This window comes from Python bivittatus, unplaced genomic scaffold, assembly GCF_059951505.1.
Source record: "Python bivittatus isolate LINGU-HERP-01145 unplaced genomic scaffold, Pbiv_v1 ctg000700_np1212, whole genome shotgun sequence".
Lineage (NCBI taxonomy): Eukaryota > Metazoa > Chordata > Lepidosauria > Squamata > Pythonidae > Python > Python bivittatus.
The window spans coordinates 28871308-28891201 of NW_028277098.1; the positions used below are offsets into that span (position 1 = coordinate 28871308).

The 19894-nt window shown below is 37.4% G+C and overlaps 1 protein-coding gene across 2 annotated transcripts in view; it reads left to right on the forward strand.

Moving 5' to 3' along the window:
- The window catches only part of DDAH1 (dimethylarginine dimethylaminohydrolase 1), a 153017-nt gene that overhangs the window by 28830 nt on the left and 104293 nt on the right, over nucleotides 1-19894 (forward strand). For both annotated transcript variants that reach the window (XM_088153284.1, XM_088153285.1), the window contains one exon: nucleotides 18313-18367. In XM_088153284.1, coding sequence (XP_088009410.1) covers nucleotides 18343-18367 — 25 coding nt within the window. In that variant the 5' untranslated portion in view covers nucleotides 18313-18342. The remainder of the gene's footprint in view (nucleotides 1-18312; nucleotides 18368-19894) is intronic.

Sequence of the window (19894 nt, forward strand, 5' to 3'; positions counted from 1 at the left end):
CATCCAATCATCACAGGGCATGCCATTTCCAATCCACTGATGTATGCATAGATAAAGGTTCATTGAGACTTCCTTGATGATGCACTAAGTATGGGAAAAGTCCTTTAAACTGAACATTTTTTTCTTACACTGAATCCTGAAATATTTCCTTTATTTGGACACAGCTCCCTTTTTTGTTCACAATTCTTTGCTCTAGCATGTGTCAAATGTATTTCATTAAAGTAATAGTTCATTTATAATTAAAAGGCAGACAGAACAAACAAAGAACATTAAGTGTCAGGCTCTGTAATTTCTTCATTTCAGTTCAGAGAAGCTGCAGAGATTTAGGGCTTTAGTTCGAATTGTGTGAGCATGAATAAGCTATTTTGATTTTTAATGAATTAGATAGCATTTGTAAGGCCGTGTTTTCTTCTGAGGATGAATTGATATTGGTGTTCATGTCTATGTGGCACACGCTACCACAGTGGAAACAAACATGGGTTTCCAAGTCAGAGGGTCTATATTTCAGTCTCAACTGACTGCTTCCAAATGCCATTACAATTACAGCTTATGTGAGGCAAGTGTTTTGCTTTTTTTCCCCCTAAGTCATGGATATCTTGAACATCAAATTTCAAAATCAAAACATTACATTTCAAGAACACATATTTTAGCCAGTCTTTAGGAATACAGTAATGTTATCAACATAACTGAATCACACATAATGTTTGCAGTTAAAGATCTGTCCCTTTTAAACGGGCATAAATCTATGTAATTGTTCTTAACAATTATCTGGCAGGTTGACAGTCAAGAGGTGATGTCTACAGAATAACCTCTGTTCATCTAAAGCAGAGAGATATAATTATTTTGGTCCTGGGGGAGACATTCTAAAGGCAAGAGCAGAACATAAAGTTTAATAAATAAATAGAGTTAATATTATTCCCTATGTATTTAATTATATTCTATCACATTAACATTACATATTTATATATTAGTACCAACTTTTGGAAAGACTCTGGAGGCTACACCCAAAGTTGTACAAGTGCCTGCCAAAATTTTTGGATTCTTAGTACCATAATCCCTAACCATCAGTGATGCTATCTAGGAATTAAGAAATTTGTAAACATTTAGAGGGTATCACCTTACCTACTGATGTATAAAGCTGATATGTGTATTTATAAGGATCTTGCTACCCAAGCTTTGGTACTACTGGCTCTATTTCATAATCAGAGCATAGATAATTATTTACACACAGAGGAACCAAACCACATAAAGAATGTATTACATAAGCAAGAAATTAAGCACCAAGAAAAGTGTATAGGAAATATTTGTACATTTTAGAGCTAGGGAATATGCCTTCAAGGGAAGACAACACATGTACAGTTATCTCTGTTTCTCAAATGCTCACTGACACAGCACATTTAACTACATACACACACTATAAACATGCATGCATAGAAACATCCCTCTTCCTCTGCAAGCACCAAATGCTACAAAGAAGGAATGCAAAATGCAGTTGTACATTTCCATAGTAATTTAGCTGGGTACTTTTGCAAATTGTACTGGACTAAGAAAGCATAACTGATGAGCCCCATGCTTTGGTGCTACAGCATTGACTACCTTGCCATGGCATAATTGCTAGTATAAGCTCAGATCCATTACTAACTTATTCCTTGTCTTCTAAAATTCAACAAATTTGCATCTTTTTGCCACGCGGACAGCCAGGGGGGTAAAACAGAGATACAATTCAATTACCTTCCGTATTAATTTCTTGGTAACTTTACTAATCACTAATATAGAAGTCATAAATACTTTTAACACTGAAATCAAATGAATAAATAAATAAATGCTAAGAACGTGCATCTAAATTGTGGTGAGCATTTCCCTAGCTTGCTGAGTTCAATCAACCATGGGAATAATATGTGGCTTCTTCATTTGCCAGCTGCATGCATTCTCATATTGGAAAACATCTAGGAAGACCTTCGTAGGAGATATGCAAGATGACCTCTGTAAGTTATTTATAAGAGTGAAACCTGAAGACCCCATTATTTGGAGAAAGCTCTGCTTTCCATTTCTCTTTCCTCTGCTTAAAGCTTTAATCTTCTCATAAACTATGCATGTATGAGAAGAGAAAATTACATATACTTAATAATATAACTTAATTAGGGTAAAAACAATCAGCATCTGATCTAATCTTCAGCTACTCTAGTAAAATGCTATAAATACATACACTCCTATATTAATATGGAAAGGGGCTGCGCGCCCAGAAAGTCTTTTGGCAGCTTCCGCTGTCTGGTTAGAAAAGGAAGCAAGCAACAACATTTGAACATTCAGTTCTGAGACTTGAAAAATCTCTGGATTTTATTATGGACTCAACAGGGTTTTCATTATGCATTCGCCCAAGTGGAGAAGGTTATGCAAGAGGCATACAGTGCCATTGAACATGTTTGTAATTTTACACATTGTTAAATAATTAAAATAAATAGATACTTTCAGATGGTACCCAGAAAACAAATGCCAAGTGGTCATGTTGGGATTAATTGACAGGAAGAACAATGTTGCATCCTGAAGTCAGATCTTAATCTGTTTAATTGTTCCAGCAAGCTTTATGGCAGGTTAGATATTTAAATAGATGTCAGGCCTTGTGGGCGTTGCAACCACTTCTCCAAGCAATTCCATCCTCTGCTCCTCTTACCCATATCATATTCTTAAGAGCCTTATAAACTGCTGATAGAGTAAGGTAGAAATGAAAGGTGGGGAAGCATTGTATACAATCCTTTCCAGATAGTGACTTATAATAGAATTCTGCTATATCAAAAAGCATCAAAATACGGTAATAACAATAATAAAAATATCTGCATTCAGTATCAAAATGGCTTCACTGGTAATAGCTCTGGAGGGTAAAATGCATAATCTTGTAGCCTTTCCCAACCTAATGAGTAATTATGGCTTGATATCATGAAAATGGTAAGCAATAATATCTGGAGGAAGGTTATATTACAATATCTATTATAACTTATTAAACAACTAGCTAATCCTACAGACCATTTAAAATGGTCAATGCTACGCTCAAACTTGTAACAGTATAAGGGAACTGCAATTTTATATGTTCCCAGAAATATAGTTGAAAATGAAATAACACCAACAATAATAGAATAAGCAGTGCCATGCCAGCTGTGTTATCATCTGCCAATCACTAAACTGCTCTGACAACATCTCCCCACCAGCTTTACAGAAGGCAGCAATAAGTTTAGGGCAATAGTGGTTTTGCACATAATAAAGTGTGTATATAAATCCATATACTGTGTATTACTCTGCAATCTTTCCTAGTAGAGCTAAACTCATCCTAAAGACCTCCCAATCTTTCAAAACTTTTAGTAGGAAAAAACGTTTGTGGTTTTTTTCCAGAAATATCATCAACTATTTGCTTCAGTCTTAGCCAATTCATATGAGGCTAAAGTGTATTGCATGATCTGGCTTGAAATAATTTTCAAGGGTTACAGGGTTTTCTGTTCATGTTGCTTGCAAATGGCTTGTCTTGCATCACCCTGGTCTTTAGTGTACTAATATATGCAAATGTAACCAATAATACACACTGGTGATGATGAAAAGAAAATGATATCAAATTGTAAATAGCACACTAAGATTTGTAAAAACATGATGCAATAACCATTCCTGCCTGCAAAAATAAAATCTAAACTGAAACTTTCAAATGATGAGACAAGCAGCTTGCAGAGTACCAATATAATTTTAAGGACTGCTGATAGCTTCTGGCATTCCTTCCTTCTGCCTAACTAGTTTCTCCGCTGACTGACAGCCTAAATGCTGTAGGCTCTCACATGCCAGTGCAGCCATGAACCCTGGGAGCTGAGGACAACTGAAATTCTATATCCCTGAGCAGCTGATACAAAGGCTTAAGGACTTAATTATTATTCAAGAAACATGGAAAGAGTTAATATTTTTGCAGCAGCATTAGTTATTTCCTGATGTTTAGCTGCAGGCGCATGTAATATCCTGCACAGTAGGTTCCTATTCTACAATCTTTCTACTCCACAACCTATTTTACCTATTTCCCCTCCTGGTGGTTTAGATCACTATTCTCATCCCCACTTCCGGCACACCCAGTTTCCATGCTGGCTGGAGTAAGATTGGCTCCAAAAATTTTGTGCTTGAGATGAAGAACAAGGTGGTATCATCTCCCATTCCAATAAAAAATGGGATTGGCAGTAATGTTGTCTTAGTCACTGGAGACCCCTTTCATTGCCCCTGAAGGGAATGAGCCATTATAGGGATGCAAGATAGGCCATGTAGTACTCAGTTCTTCTTTTCAATTCAATGCTGTTCCCTTCCAGAATCTGCTCTCTGTAGCAATATTCTCGCTTTTCCTAATGATAGGGCTAGTCCCTGGTGATTGCAGTGGGTGTCTCTTACCATATATTTTGAAAAACTGCAGCAGCCCAGGATGATTAGAAGCATGGGGGAGCAATTCTGTGTCGCTCATATTCTGTTCATATTCAAGTATACCTAATAGAAATGTATACATTCTTCCCATATTTGTATAATTTATTCCTAATATCCTTGTCATACAGTATAGAAATTCAGGTATATGTGCAAACATTTCCAGTTTCAGAGATCTTATCTAGCAATGCTGACTTATTTTCAAGCCAAGCTTTAAAAAGCAAGAATACAAGCAAAGCTTCCTAGGATTATGACACTGATGTCTTGTATCAAATTCTAAACTTTTTCTGTAATTTATGTGCCATCTTAAAATACACACAGAAGTGATCATATTATGCACATTTCCAAATAGTGCAATTACATAAGTAGTAAGCCATATTAGTGAGGCTTGATTTAAGTTATTCACTGCAGCAATCACAAGAAGGAATTTGACAACTCCCTAATGTTACAGACAGGATACTTTTGGCTTGAATCATTCTTTGAGTTTCTTCAGACAATCATGTTCAACCTGATTCCCACCTTCTGTTAACTACTAAGGAGTATCAGTGGAGCATTTTTCCCCCCTAAAGATCTTTATTGGATAGAGGGCCACTATAAAGTAGCCTTTTTAAAAATAAAACTTTGTCTTAAAATCTTTTTCAGTGGGGCTGAAAGCATGCTTAGTAAACAGGAACTTTCATAAGCAAACTGTTTTCAAAATCAGTTTTCATATCTCTGTAATGGAGTAGCATTCGTCTTTTCAAATGACAAAGCTTGGGAGCTTTTTATTTGTTTTTTGACAGGTACATTAATATTATACAATAAGAAATACCCTGAAATACCAATAGAAGAGGAAAATGAAAGACAAACAGAAAGGAAAAAGAACAAAAAAGGATGAAAAAGGCAGCAGTGTGAACTCAGTATTTGGAATTGGGCCAAATACAGATAAAGCAGTTTTTTTCCCATAGTTATTTTAACTGCTACATACCTGTGGCCTATATAGGTTAAGCAGTAAGTAAACAATGGCAATTAAACATATTTCTCAAGATGTAAAGAATGTAACCAAATCAATAACAGCTGGGAATACCTTTAGGCCATATTTTCCCGTATGAACTTGTTTGTCAGTTGCTGTGTCTGCATTCCTATCCTTGTCTTTTATAAAATTTAACTCCCAAAAAAGAAAAAAAGAGTTCATCAAATTTCATGAATTTGCCTCATTTTGAGCCATCTTGGGTTCCTGCTAAATCTTCCCCATAGTAATCATGCCCATGCTTTAAGTAGTCATTAGAATTTGCACATTACAAGAACAAGTAACTGTTCAAATGCTCTGATTTGGGGAAAAATTACAGATCTGGCAAGTCCTATATATGGATGGTAGCAGTGACAGACCTCACAAAGAGAAAATATTGGACCCAAACCAAATTGTGGCCTATTTCATGCAAAGAAATGATGCCATAGGATTAGTGAGGCCTTGGCTGGAATATAGGTCATGGATCGAACAATTCTGACATTTGGTTACTAGTAATATGTCTATGTATTTTTATTCCTGTCATCAAAAGGAAGCCAATTTGTTTCTAAAAAGAGAAATTTTGAGATTTGGTTCATCTCTAAACTACATATGACTTTAGAATCAGATTGGAACCATGGCTGGGGATTAGTTAGTGCTGAGTGTGAATTAGTGATGAAGCAAAGGTGTCCTTTATATGCTAGAACAATAAGATTTTTCAGGGATTACCTATATTTTATGTTGTGATCCTTAAACCCTCTTTCCTAGGCCTCAAAGCCCACTCTGATTCCTGCAACTTTGAGGTGGTAGTATTTAGAAGAGTGGGAAATTGCTCCAGTAAAAAAAAATTAAACAGGACAAAATCTTTAAAAAAGCCTAAAATTAAGGATACAGTCATTCATATCTGTATAAATGTTCCATATAGAAATATTGAATATAAATATATAGATCCTTAAAATCCAAGTGTGTTTTGTTTATTTACTTTCTTGCTTTTGTTCTTGCATCATTTTTCCCCAAGTGAATTATGTCTTCTACAATAAGCTAACAATTTTTGTACCAAAATAAGAGTAATGAGGTCAGCTTTATATCATTTCACTGATAGCTGGGTGAGGCTATAAAGATGCTTTAATACACTAATTTATTTTCCTTTCTGCTCTGTAGCTATAGTTTTGGTCTTTTTTATTATTCAGTTTTAAAAAGACACAGGGAGGGCAGTAGCTGGGAAAATGTGAACAATTGTAGTGTAAGCCCTCAGATAGGCAAACTGTGATTAGGAAAGCAAGGAAAACTTCAAAACTCTTCTTACAAACTCTGCTCTACTACCATATCTGACTGTACTTTACCCAATATGTGGCACTCAGCCTCTCCAAAAAAACCCCTAAAGGTTGTCTTTCTGTGCTTTATATATTATACAAGTTGCAGAGTTATAGTGAGACTCATTTGTTCTTATAACTGAGCCATAAACTCAGTAAGGGGGGCCGTATCTCAAAGTAAGTACTTCCATCTGCATTATGGGAGATAAAAATATTGACTTCCTTTATGGGATTATTGTAAAGATCATGGCTATATTTATGAATGTGAACTGCTTTCAGAATGTGAATGATGACGATGATGATGATGATGATGATGATGATGATGATGATGGTGGTAATAATAATAATAATAATAATAATAGCAGCAGCAGCAGCAGCAGCAGCAGTAAACACTTACAAAGAGAAGATTTAATTCTTTGTTTGACATTTCTGCCTCCAAATCCCTTTTCCCCACTTCATACATGTATTGTGAGGTTCAAAGTGTGCTTAGTCCTAAAACCCACAGGAGATTCTTTTGAACAGAGAAATGATGGCAAAAGAAATGTTGAACATCTCCTCTCATGTGCTAATTTTCCATTCAATATTATTTCTGCCTGAAGCGCACACACACAAATAGAAAAAGTGTTTAAACACATTACAGTAGTCTATAATATGTATTTAATCCCACTTTTTTTTTTTTTGGTATTCAGAAGGAATTCTGATACTAAGTATGATTCATATTTAGTTTCAGTGAACATAATGTTGGTGCAATCTGAGATGGTGGCCTCTTCAAAGTAGAAGAGCTGATATGATCTTTGTCTCAAAACTGTTCCTTTCTAATGATTTCATTTGTGTTTTTTAAACTTCTATCCTGACCATGCAGAACAAGTTACTCTTTGTCACCTGAGATGGACTAAGAGAAAAGGGTTAATTCCTCTTCTTCCAGCTCAAAGGCAGGCCTTAAGACTTCTTCCTATTCCACTGAAGACTCCCCTGCATTCCATCTTAGGGCATTATGCCTGAAATGTCTGTGGGAAATATCACTGGTCAGCCACAGTGCTTCTCCGTTCATGTGATCTCTTTGGAGATAAAAGAAACCCATATGTAATTGCAATTTTGAGAGGATGAGAACTGCAATAAAACAGTGTTGAAATTCCAAGTAGCAGCTGGAGGGTGCCAAAGAACAGATCAAATGGCTTGTTGTGCTGATTGCAGGCTTCTAAAAATGCTTGTCAAGGACAAAGCTGTAAACAAATATGAGATTTCTAGAACACTTTGGGTCAAACACTGATATCTGACAGGGAAAAAAAACAGTAACAGAGAGGTGTTTTTGTTTTTTAAAGGAAATACTTCTCATACCTTTGGGGAAAATGTTAGACATTTCTCATGTTTAGAACTCATAAATGTTCATAGCAGTTCCAATAGAAGAGAATATATATAGCTCAGGATTGAACTGTGGAGTCCTTGGTGTCCTCTGAGCTTGGTTCTTTGCTTGCTGACGTTTTATTACCTGACTGGGTGACATCATCCGTGCTAGTGGGTGTGGGGTTTGCCCCCTGTTTATATACAGGAGCTTATTATTATTAATATTATTAATAGGGTATTACCTATTCATACTAATGTTAATAATATATTAATAATATTAATCAAGGAACTACCAAGGAGAAAACCACGCCCCCACCAACACTGGCAGGGCAAGCTCCTGTATATAAACGGGCAAACCCCACACTCACTAGCACAGATGATATCACCCAGTCAGGTAATGAAACATCAGCAAGCAAAGAACCAAGCTCAGAGGACACCAAGGACTCCACAGTTCAAAACAGTGACAAGCAGAATAGTTTTTTCAGATAATACTCCAGGACTATTCCTGATTGATCATTCAGAAGCGTGTAAAGAGATGTTTTAGCAGCAACAATTAACATTAAAATTAATCAATGACATTAAGTCCCTTTTTTAAAAAAACTGAGTAGCCTTTGATGGTCAGCATTAAAAGAGTATCTGGGTGAAGGTATAGTATGCTTACTTTGGTTTGGGTTTGACTGAATAATTCATATGCTTATCCTGAGCCTGCAGGATAGTTAGACAAAATATAAGAGAAGGGGTGGACTTTTTGTCAGTACCAGGAATGTTTAAGAGTGCTACCACACCATACCTGTCCTATTCCTCAGCCTTTCATAAAGTAGTTTGAAGCCAGCTTGTTTCATATTCATTTCCACTAACCTTGAATATGAAGGGAACACCATGAGTGAATCAGTGTTTACCTCTAGCTAACCAATATGAAAGTGCAAAAAACATAATCCGACCAGCATCCTGCTCCCTGAGCTACTGCAGACACCAGAGCACAAAAATCTTTTTATTTTCACCGCATTTTCAGTTACACTGTGTATATTTCTCTTGGCCTACGCATACAGCTTGAGCATGCAATATAAGAAAGAGCTGCATAGCTGCCAAACTTCGTTTCATCTTGTATTTAAATCCTGTGGCAAACTGTGATCGTGAAATGATAGCATAGTTACATATTTGCAACCAGAGACTTTTCCCAGTAACTCCCAGTAACTCTAATCATGACTTCATGTTGCTGTGGTAGCTGGAGTCAAGGCGAAACAGTCTAAACAATGTATACGCACTGACATTGTGCAGGGCTAGGAGGTGGTGTAAGGCTAGGGTTCCTGAAATACCCACAGAGTCAACTTTAAGCTGAGACTGGTAGCTACTGGTCTAGGGTGCCAAAGCTTAGGAGGAGTCAACACCGCCTCTCCTTCTGAATCATTTTAAAAATGCAAATCTTTGCATTGGTGGGAGGTAGCACCATATACCCTTGAGCTGGCATTACCCACAAGCTTTGCAGGGCTCTGGTATTGAAAAATAAAAGGTCAGATTTGATCCAATTTCAAATAAACTGGAACAGAACCAGAAGAAAAAGACCAGTTCTTAAATATCAATGACCATTGAGGTTCCCACAGTGCACTTAAGACATTTAGGTTCTCCTCTCTAATATTCAAGATCATATGAGATTATTCCTTAGAAGTACTTTATTACTGTGTGGTTTGAAACTGTTCTTAAATACACACTATTTTACTCCCCAGTTAATCTCAAATAGATGATACGAGAAGTCTAAGAACAATACTGTCAGTCTTTGTTGATAGTTTCAGTCGTTTTGTGGATTCGATAAGTTATTTTTCCATCCTTTAGCATATTATATGAAAGCTAAAATAAAGCTTTCTCTTTCTTTAATTATGCATAAAATATGCAGACAAAAAACAACAACCCAGAATTGATAATGTCATGTTATCTAGAGAAGAAAATTGTCACCACAAATTGAGGCATGTTAAAGGAGGGGAAATAGTCCTGGCACATACTGACTCCATTTCTTCCTGTGGAACAGGAAATAAAACCCCTTTCGTTTACAGCTGAAGCTTTTCACATACTGAGCATTTCATGGCTAGAGCAAAAGTAGCTAACTTGTCTGCGATCTTTCCCCTTTACACCTTCACCTCCCATCCGATGAAATCAGCCAAGAACAGCATCTTTTCAAGTAACACAAGAACTTGACTCAATGTCTTGAAAGGAATTTTCACTATATCGGGTGTATCTCTTGGCTAAGGCCTTGGTTCAAGTACTGCAAGCTGTAATAATAAAACCTGGTTAAGAATGGTTACCCTGACCCACAGTTGCTGCTGTCACCATAAATTTTTAAATTGCTTAAAATACTGAAAAGATGAAGTGAGGCTTTATTAGTCATTTGTGTGTGTGTGACTATTAATAGAACATAACTGACTAAAATGTTCTGAATGCTTGTTCAGGGCTTCTGCTGGGGAACTCTGTGAGGAAGGTGATGAAATGCTCCAGTTAGATTCTGCTGCTACCAGTTGAAACCATACATCTCATAGCTTGCCTCTGGGAATCTTTTGGAAACTGGGCACTGAGCCCTTAGGCCCCTAAGCCCTCTTGAGTGTAGAATGGGATGGAAGATGTAACATTTGTCCTTGTGATAGGCTGGTAGTAGAAGGCCTCAGGATTGACAAAATCTTATATAAACGTTCTTGATATTAGGGGGAAAAAATGGTTTGCCTATGACTTTTGCATCATCTGCTGACTGTATCGCTTAATTTGAAAAGATATTTGCAAATTGCTAGTAATCTGCTCTGATCCCTGCATAGATCATTGCCTATGATCTTGTAGGACAAGAGCAGAAAGGGTAATTTCACTCTCACAGAGATTTCATTCTCACAGTAAGTTTGATGGGTAGCAATCATGGAGAAAGGTCAAAACAGGGAAGATACTGGATGTTGCATTGCAATCCAAGCCCCATGCTTCAGTTGTGACGCTCCATACACTCATCCCTGTGGATGCCACCTTGTTTAATATAAACTTCCTCTCCAATCTGCATTTTTTACTCCATCTTTTGTTCTCTTAACTCCATCTTCACTAAACTGTTCATAAATTTTATTAAAAATTGTTTACCATTCCATGTACCTGTGGTTTTGAAAACAGATTGTGGAGGTGGTAGGGTAATCTCACTAATATTAAATATGTTACATGCTAACTTGAATTTTTTGGGGGGGCTATCAACCAATGCAGGGGAACCAAGTAGGAAACTCAGAGCTGGCCTAATGTCTTGCATTTGTATTTTATTTTGAAATGTAGTGAAAAGTTCATGCTATCTGTAGATTGTAAATGTTATCTTTAAATACTGCTTGAACTTCGGACAGTTAATTTTTTATGAGTGATCGGAGATAATTTTTTCCAGTTATTCATTTCTACAAGCTAATGGTATTTTAATAAATAAGAGGAAATTGAAACAGCAGCCTGGTTCTTTCACAAGAATCTTCCTGGATCTTCAGTCAGAAAAGCTCTTCCCAGTAATGTCTTTTTGTGACAACTCAGAAAGTTAATTGGAGAAAGAAATGTTTATATGTATAAAGTAACATCTTAGGAATGTTTAGAAAGCCTTTGAAAGTTTTTTCTTGTTCCTTTCATTATGATTTTTTTTTTTTTTGTAGAAATGTTATCTCATCTCATATTTGGTTGAACTGCAAATATGGTTTGATTTTTTTTTTAAAACCGAAATACTGACTTTTTATGAAGAACATTTTTCATTGTAAAATTTAAAAAAAAAATCACTATCCATACTAATATCAAATCCAGAGTGCAGAGGTTAATTAAGCAGTGAAAAGGAGGGTGCTGTTGCCTTGATGTCTTCCTTGGGACTTCATGATAAGAATGTAGAGAAATTTCTCTTTGATTTTTCTCCCCAGCAGAAATAGTGTGATCTGCTAAAACAATCCATTGTGGCATTTTCAGGGTTCATTATGTCCATAATTTATGGAATCCACTGGTGTCAAACTGACATATCCTCATTAGCACAAGTGATGTATATTTTGTTTAGCAGCCATTTAACTTCTTATTGGTTTGGTCTATTGGGTTGTAATATTATATAAGAATTTTTGCCACCCCCTTTCCCCCTCTTAAGTAAATGAATCCCTCTCTTTTTGTTTTGTCATAAATACCTATTTTATTTATCTAAACCAATAGTAATTATATTAATCATGGCTTAAGTCCCATTGATTTCAAGGGGCTTTGAACCCTCTCTTGCTCTGTCATGATTAATGCTTCCTGAGGCTGCAGAGCTTCAACTTCAGAAATCACCGAAAGGAGGAATTACAGTGGCTGGGCAGGGGTGTGGAAGGGAGAACTCTCAGCCAAGTTCTCAGTGCAAGAAAGATTTAGACCAGGTGTTTGTATTGCAACAGACATTATTTTCAGCCTGTGTTGTGCAGGGTTTGAAGAAATCAGTATCAGAATGTTCTTATTTATAGGGAGCATTGTTTTATTCATATGCCTAAGTCTGGATCCAATTCATTGAAATATTTCAGTAGCATCTGAAAAATACATTGATATGGAACATATCAGATATATAGAAAAATATTATGACAGATACTTTTGAAAAACAACTGCAAATGGGATTAAGCAAATGTTGCTTAAAACTCAGGTATCATGGCAACATGTGGCATCCGTGGTAACAAGACACCCAGTATGTTTTCCTGATTAGGATTAATTTATTCATTACGGTATTGAGATTTACAGCTGACCAGAATCGGATTATGCTTGCAAAGATACCCAGATGACAAATGCTTGTTTAACAACATTACTGACCACTAACTCAAAATGCATGATGCAATGTTTTAATCTTTTCACTGTGGCTTATCCTGGCCTGTTACTTGTGTTCTTAAAATAGGAATCATCTCAGCAAGCAAAAGCACTGTGCATTAAAGTTTCCAAAAATAGGCACAATTGTTTCAGGAACTGATTTTTTTTTTTAAAGAACTTTAGCTTAAGGATATTTTCTGGCCTAGACTTACTTGTACTTCATTTCACTTGAACCACGGATTCAAAGCAGAGATCGCACCCTTCATAATTGGGTTTGAGAGGGAATACAAAGGGAGATGAAATTTAGGAGTTCTGGGTGCTAATTCTAAATACCAGGGGTAGTTAGGTTAAAAGGAGCAGAGGATCATAGGTACTGCTAATTATATCAGGTTCTGCCCCTTTCATACCCGCTCCCCAGTGGATTCCAATGCAGGGGGTAGTAGAATGAGAGAAGCTTATAGGGAGCAGTTTAACGAAAAAGCATTGCTAGAGAATCAGAGATGGTATCCCTCTCAATACCAGTGAAAGAATGGAGGGAAATGTATGGAATCCACTGGTGTCAACCTGACCTATTTTTCAGATCAAACATTGTGTTCAAAATGTGGATATTTGAAAAACGTTGAACAGAAATGCATATATTTAGGAAATAGTAAAAATTCATATGTTACAGGAAATTGTTTGAAAAAAAATACAGATTTTCTTACTAACTAATCTTTTGGCCTGGTCCAGCTGTTCTTAGAAAACCATCTCAGGAAAAACATGATATGACATTTATTTAATCATAGCTACTGTGTAGTTTCAACATTCTCTTACCACCGATTAATGCCAACTAAATATGATATCAAGCAAGTGAGGAAAAGAAATGCATGTCTTGAATACATTTCCAAACCAGGCATCAAGTTACAGCCACCTACCATTTCTTATTTCTTAGAATGCTTATGTGGGATCCAAAGATATTGTTGTAAATAAAGATTATGCATTATTTTCCACCGTACTAGTTTCTTGTTTTAGAATGTTTAATTAAAAAAATCTAATTAAAATTATGTAGGGAGTTTGGCGGCCGCAATGAAAGGCCTTGTAATGGGCCGTGAGAATAACCTTGGAAGGCAGGAGGAAGGGCCACAGCCTAGACAATGGTCTGATAAGAGGGATGGGGGTGGAGAAAACATCTCAGAAGGGACACTCCCTAGTTCTCTGGAAAGTAAAGGCAAGGGAGGCAGGAAGTGCTTTCAGATTTGCAAGATTCTGTTCCTATAGCCTTACAATAAAGGTAGTATTAGTAGTCATTTTTTTGGTTTCCTGTCTGGGCTACCTCAAAGGGCTGACAGGCCTCCACTGATTCCTTGGGATTCACAAGCACCAAATTGCCTATCCCTGGATTAGAGCAAAGAAAGTTCAGGTAATTGCGCACCAAATTATTAGATAATGTTATGATTAGGAATACAAGTACAATGATCAAGAACAAAAGATAAGTATATAAACAAACCAGATAACTATGTAATAAGTTTAGATTAGACTCATTGAAAAGACCTTGTTTACATTAAATATAGAAATAGATTTTTCAAGCTATTGTATGTGTGTCAAGTTTCAATTTTGATTTTTTTAGTTGAGCTATGCTAAAAGTTCATTGATGTTACATGCCTGGAAAAAGTTTACTTCTGGTACAATTTAGTTTATACTGTTTCACAATTTGCCTGCCATTTCTTGATTGAGACAATCTGTTCTTTTATAAAGTACACAAAAGTTCTTGTACAATTTTTTTGCTACTTTTGTACATAATATGTTTTCCTATAACACACCATTTCAGAACATAGTGTGCTGAAATGGTGTGTTATAGCATAATAACACACCAATAAAGGTTTATTAGCATATTTCATTGGTATTTTTAGCACTAATGCACTTTTAGATGCTGTCTCCCAGAATGGAATAGTAATTTTTCATCAGTTGTTATTTCCCATTTCTTTGTCACCATTACATTAATTATTGACCTCCAGAGTGATGCCTTCCTATTACAATTGGAGCATGAGGTATATACAGACATATGGATACTATAAACATGGTGGGAGAAGTCAGGATAATGCCCACTGGTCCCACCTTCTTGCTGTATCCACATTTGAATATGCATGCAATTTGAATCCTACAATTGATATCCTACAACTGAATATACATGCAATTTTGAATCCTACAAAAAGGGAAAATACAAATTGTTCATATGGAACCTACACATTTGTATTCATATAGGAGAGAATGGACCTCAAATGCATGTCAGTTGGGCATAAAGAATCATGGTCAGTTGGTATATCATATATGTCTTCACAGATCAAATATCTGAACAGGGCCTAGGGTGATATCTAATCTGTATTCTCAGAATCAAGGAATGTAGGCTGAAACCTAAACTTCAGAAGAGGAGGACCAGCAGTTTTTGGACACTTCTGGCCCTGTTCCTCCTTGTGCTAGTGTCTGATCACCTGCCCTCTTTAAGTAAGAGAGCTCTGAGAAAGGGGTGACAGTCTCCAGATATCTTGTCTTCCTGTACAACATTCTGCCCATTGATGTCAGAGAGAGAGGCAAGCAAATGGGCAATGGTAAGGAGAAGATGCACTCAAGAATAGGGCCCATTGTGAGCATCTTTTCCTAGGGTTTCACAAAACCTGAAATAAATACTTACGGTTTGATATTTATTTGTTTTGTCACAATCATTTAAAAATAGGTCTTCAACTCAGTAGCAGATACCATGATGTCTCAGGCATATTCTGCTGCTTCTGATATTAGTAATATTGACGAAATTAATATTAGAGGTATAAATCTGAAAAGATACTCTTTTTCATTTGCCTCCTAAGGTTTGTGGTTGTCAGCTATGTTATTGAGATGGAGAAGAATGGAATTCTTTAGATTTCAGAATCTATTTAATGGATTTCATTCATGACTCAGAAGCCACCTCTTGTTTCACTGTGCCTCTATGGCTCCATTACTTACAGCACTACCCTAGACTTCTTCAATCTGGTGCTCTCTGTTTAAGGTGGACTCTAATTCCCATAATTCCTAGGAAAAAAATGACTAAAGCTAAGTAGGAGTTATGTAAGTTACATTTTAACTGTTTCACAAATATATGGCCTGGACATATAGGCTATACTTGCAACAACCTGTCACAGTAAGTGCATGCTCTTTTTCCACTTAGCTTCTAGGACTGGAGAATATATGTAATGGATACTCATTGTATAGGTGCACATAGTGATAGCAGAAACAATGTGTGGTCCGTACATTAGCTCTCTCCTCTATAATGAAGACTGTAGAACTACAAATGTCTTCTAGATCTCCAGTTAAACAGGATCTCCAGCAATAAGGCTGCCTCAAACTTTGAAGAACCACTACTCGTCAGTGTGAAAACATTGGCTGAACCAATCTTCTGGCTCAATAAAAGGCTGATTCATTTCACTGTTTATACATACAGTGCTGTGCAATGGAGGAGAATATGTCAGTCCAAACATTCCGGTGGCCTGCCACACACATAACCAAAGTGCTCGTACTGTGCCTCTACATGAAATTCCGACAACTTCACTGCAAAGGAACTATATGCAGCTTGAAAGCAGAAGTACTCCTACCTTGAATTTGCTTTATGGTAAAGGGAAATGCCAAGGCTCATACAGAATAAGAGTTTACATAATAGAACTTCATTGGGATAGTTCACACTGATACTGAATTGGACCTTGTACAGATACTGAGATATTTAATGTAGTACTTGCTTATTTCTATTACATGTACAATATAGCATGTTGTGAAGCAGATACACACATAGTTTTGTACATATTCGCCTAATTCCTCTGATTGTTTCATCCCTGTACTGAAGTACTGCAGGAATGAATTGCAATTGCATGTGGATGTATTCATCTGCAGATGGGAGGGTCATTTGGCCTGGACTTCAGTGTCAAAGAGATTTTCAAATTTAGACACTTGGCTTTTTAACTTTAGAATCAGATACAAATTATTGTTCCTCACAGCCTAAATTCAAGGTGTATTTTGTTTTCAAGTGTCTCATTTTAATTTTTATTAGGGGCCGTAACAAAACAGCTGTCTTTGGGCCTCTAACATGTTTTTGTCATTGTGCAATGTGCATCTCTGATGTCACCATACAATAAAATTGATTTCCAAGTATGTGAAAGTCAGAGCTTATATGCCTGAGGACCATTCTGATGCCAATGTGTTATACCGCATAGCTGATCAGCCAGAAGTTACTGTATTTTCCCGTCAATAAGACGCCCCCATGTATAAGACGCCCCCCACTTTTCCAACCCAAAATTAAGAAATCAATATTTTAAAGATAGTGCAGAACACATTTTTATTTAGTAATTAGTTAACATTTACCTGATACACTCGGTGGGAGGAGGTCCAAACCGTCTCTCTGCAGCTCTATTTCTATGCTCTTTTGCATAACCGATTACATTCAATCACGAGTGAAACTGCCGATAGCTTGTCTCTGCAAACAGACTTCCTCTAATTGGTTTGTTCAGCATCAGCTGACATCAGTTACATAAGGCTCGTGATTGGAGGAAGTCTGTTTGCAGACTCAAGCTATTTCACTCGTGATTGGAGGCTAGCAATAGGAGGAAGCCTCTTTGCAGAGACAAAATATGGGCAGTTTTGCAACCGTGTGGTTCTCTCCTTGGCTGACTTCCTTGAATAAGACGCCCTTCAATTTTTAGCATAAGGATTTTAGAAAAAAATATTGTCTTATAGTCGGAAAAATACGGTACTTGCCATTTATGTTGTCTAATTCTAGTACTATAGGTTGTAACTAATTATTGGGAGAATAGTTAGCCAACACTGGGTGTTCTATGTGAAACTTTTATTGTTTAGCAGCCTGTCTCATTCTAGATGATATAATCTATTTGTAAGACTTTTGAATTTTATTATTTCTGCTTCTATATTTTTTTACATACCTATAATAATTGTTTAAGAAGGGAAAGACAGTATAGCTATGCAACATATTTTTGTTGGAAGAGGTAGAAAGCATTCATCTGGAAGCCCATACTTTTTTTAGTTTGACTCTTCTATCTTGTCCCAAAAAATGTTTGAAGAGCCAGAGAAAATAAACACTAAAAAGTAGACTACAGATATATCCTTAGATGGGGAAGTAGCAGACTGAAGGAAATGCCTCATTTTAAAAATGTATTTAGCAGAGGTAGTCTAAATATACAGATCCTTCCTTACCCATTCTAAATTTCTTTAAGACAAAATTTATTTTTGAGGTGTTGGCCTTGAAGGTAATTAGTGGAAAAAGAAGTCATGATGATCTGTTGGTTGGAAAAATACATTTCAAACTACTTAGAAATCAACATTTAGTCTTATGTGTGGCTTTTGTTAAATAAGTTGTCCATATGACATGGTAAGTGGTGGGATGTTATGGTAACTGGTAATGATCCTTGAATATTTTGGTTTACCACAATACAGAATACCAAATGCAGGAGCTTTTCCAGGAAGATGATACCCATCCTCAGGATTAACTGTAAGTATCTTGTTTCAGCAACTTTTCAATTATTTCAGTCCCAACTTTTGGAGTTTTCACTCTGGGGGGAAAAAAGCCTTTTTGACATTTGACTCTTTTTCAAGGGAGAGGGTGTTTTGTATGTTATATTCTTTGTAATGGATTATGAAATTATACAGTGAGATAGATTGGAGGGAAATCATTCACTTGTTCTAAAAAAAAATTCCCCTCTCACCCCTATGGATGAGACCCCTATGTGTCTTCCTCAATCTCAGGTCCTCTACCAGAGGCCTGGGAGTTTGAGGGTTCTGCGCAGTATCTTAGCTGTTCCTAGCACTGCACTCTTCTGCACAGAGAGCTCTGATGTTGTTCCTGGGATCTGTTGGAGCCACTCTCTCAGCTTAGGAGTCATGGCCCCGAGTGCTCCTACCACCACTGGGACCTCTTTGGCCTTTACTTTCCACATCCTCTCTAGTTCTTCCTTCAGGGCCTGGTGCTTCTCCAGCTTTTCATACTCCTTCTTCCTGATGTTGCTGTCACTTGGCACTGCTACATCTATCACCACTGCTGTCTTCTGGTCCTTTTCTACTACCACAATGTCTGATTAATTGGCCAGTACCTGCCTGTTGGTCTGGATCTGGAAGTCCCACAGGATCTTAGCCTTGTTATTCTCCATGACCTTCTGTGGAATCTCCCATCTGGACTTGGGAGGGTCTAGCCCATACACTGCACAGATGTTCCTGTACACAATGCCAGCTACCTGGTTGTGCTGTTCAGTATATGCTGTTCCTGCCTGCATCTTACACCCTGCCACTATGTGTTGGACTGTCTCTGAGGCCTCTTTGTACAACCTGCACCTTGGGTCCTGTCTAGTGTGGTAGACCCCTGCTTCTATGGATCTGGTGCTTAGTGCCTGTTCTTGTGCTGCTATGATTAGTGCCTCAGTGCTGTCTTTTAGTCCAGCCTTTTCCAGCCACTGATAGGATTTCCCAATGTCAGCCACCTCAGCTATCTGTCGATGGTACATCCCATGCAGGGGCTTGTCTTGCCATGGTTCTTCCTCCACTTGAACTTCCTCCCATGTCTGCTGCTGCCTGAGGCATTCTCTCAGCAGCTCATCTTTGGGTGCCATCTTACTGATGTACTCCTGGATACTCTGGGTTTCGTCCAGGACAGTGGCTTTGACACTCATCAGACCCTGCTCACCCTCTTTGCAGCTGGTGTACAATCTCTGGGTGATGGACTTGGCGTGGAAACCTCCGTACATTGTGAGGAGCTTCTGGGTCTTCACATCAGCAGTCTCCATATCCTCCTTTGGCCAGCTCACTATACCAGCAGGGTATCTGATGACTGGCAGGGCGTATGTGTTGATGGTGTGGATCTTGTTCTTCCCATTGAGCTGGCTCTTCAGGACCTGTCTTATCCTTTGGTGGTACTTGGATGTTGCTGTCTTCCTTGCCTCCTCATCGTGGTTCCCATGTGACTGTGGGATACCAAGGTACTTGTAGCTGGTCTCTATGTCTGCTATGTGGCCCACTGGTAGTTCCA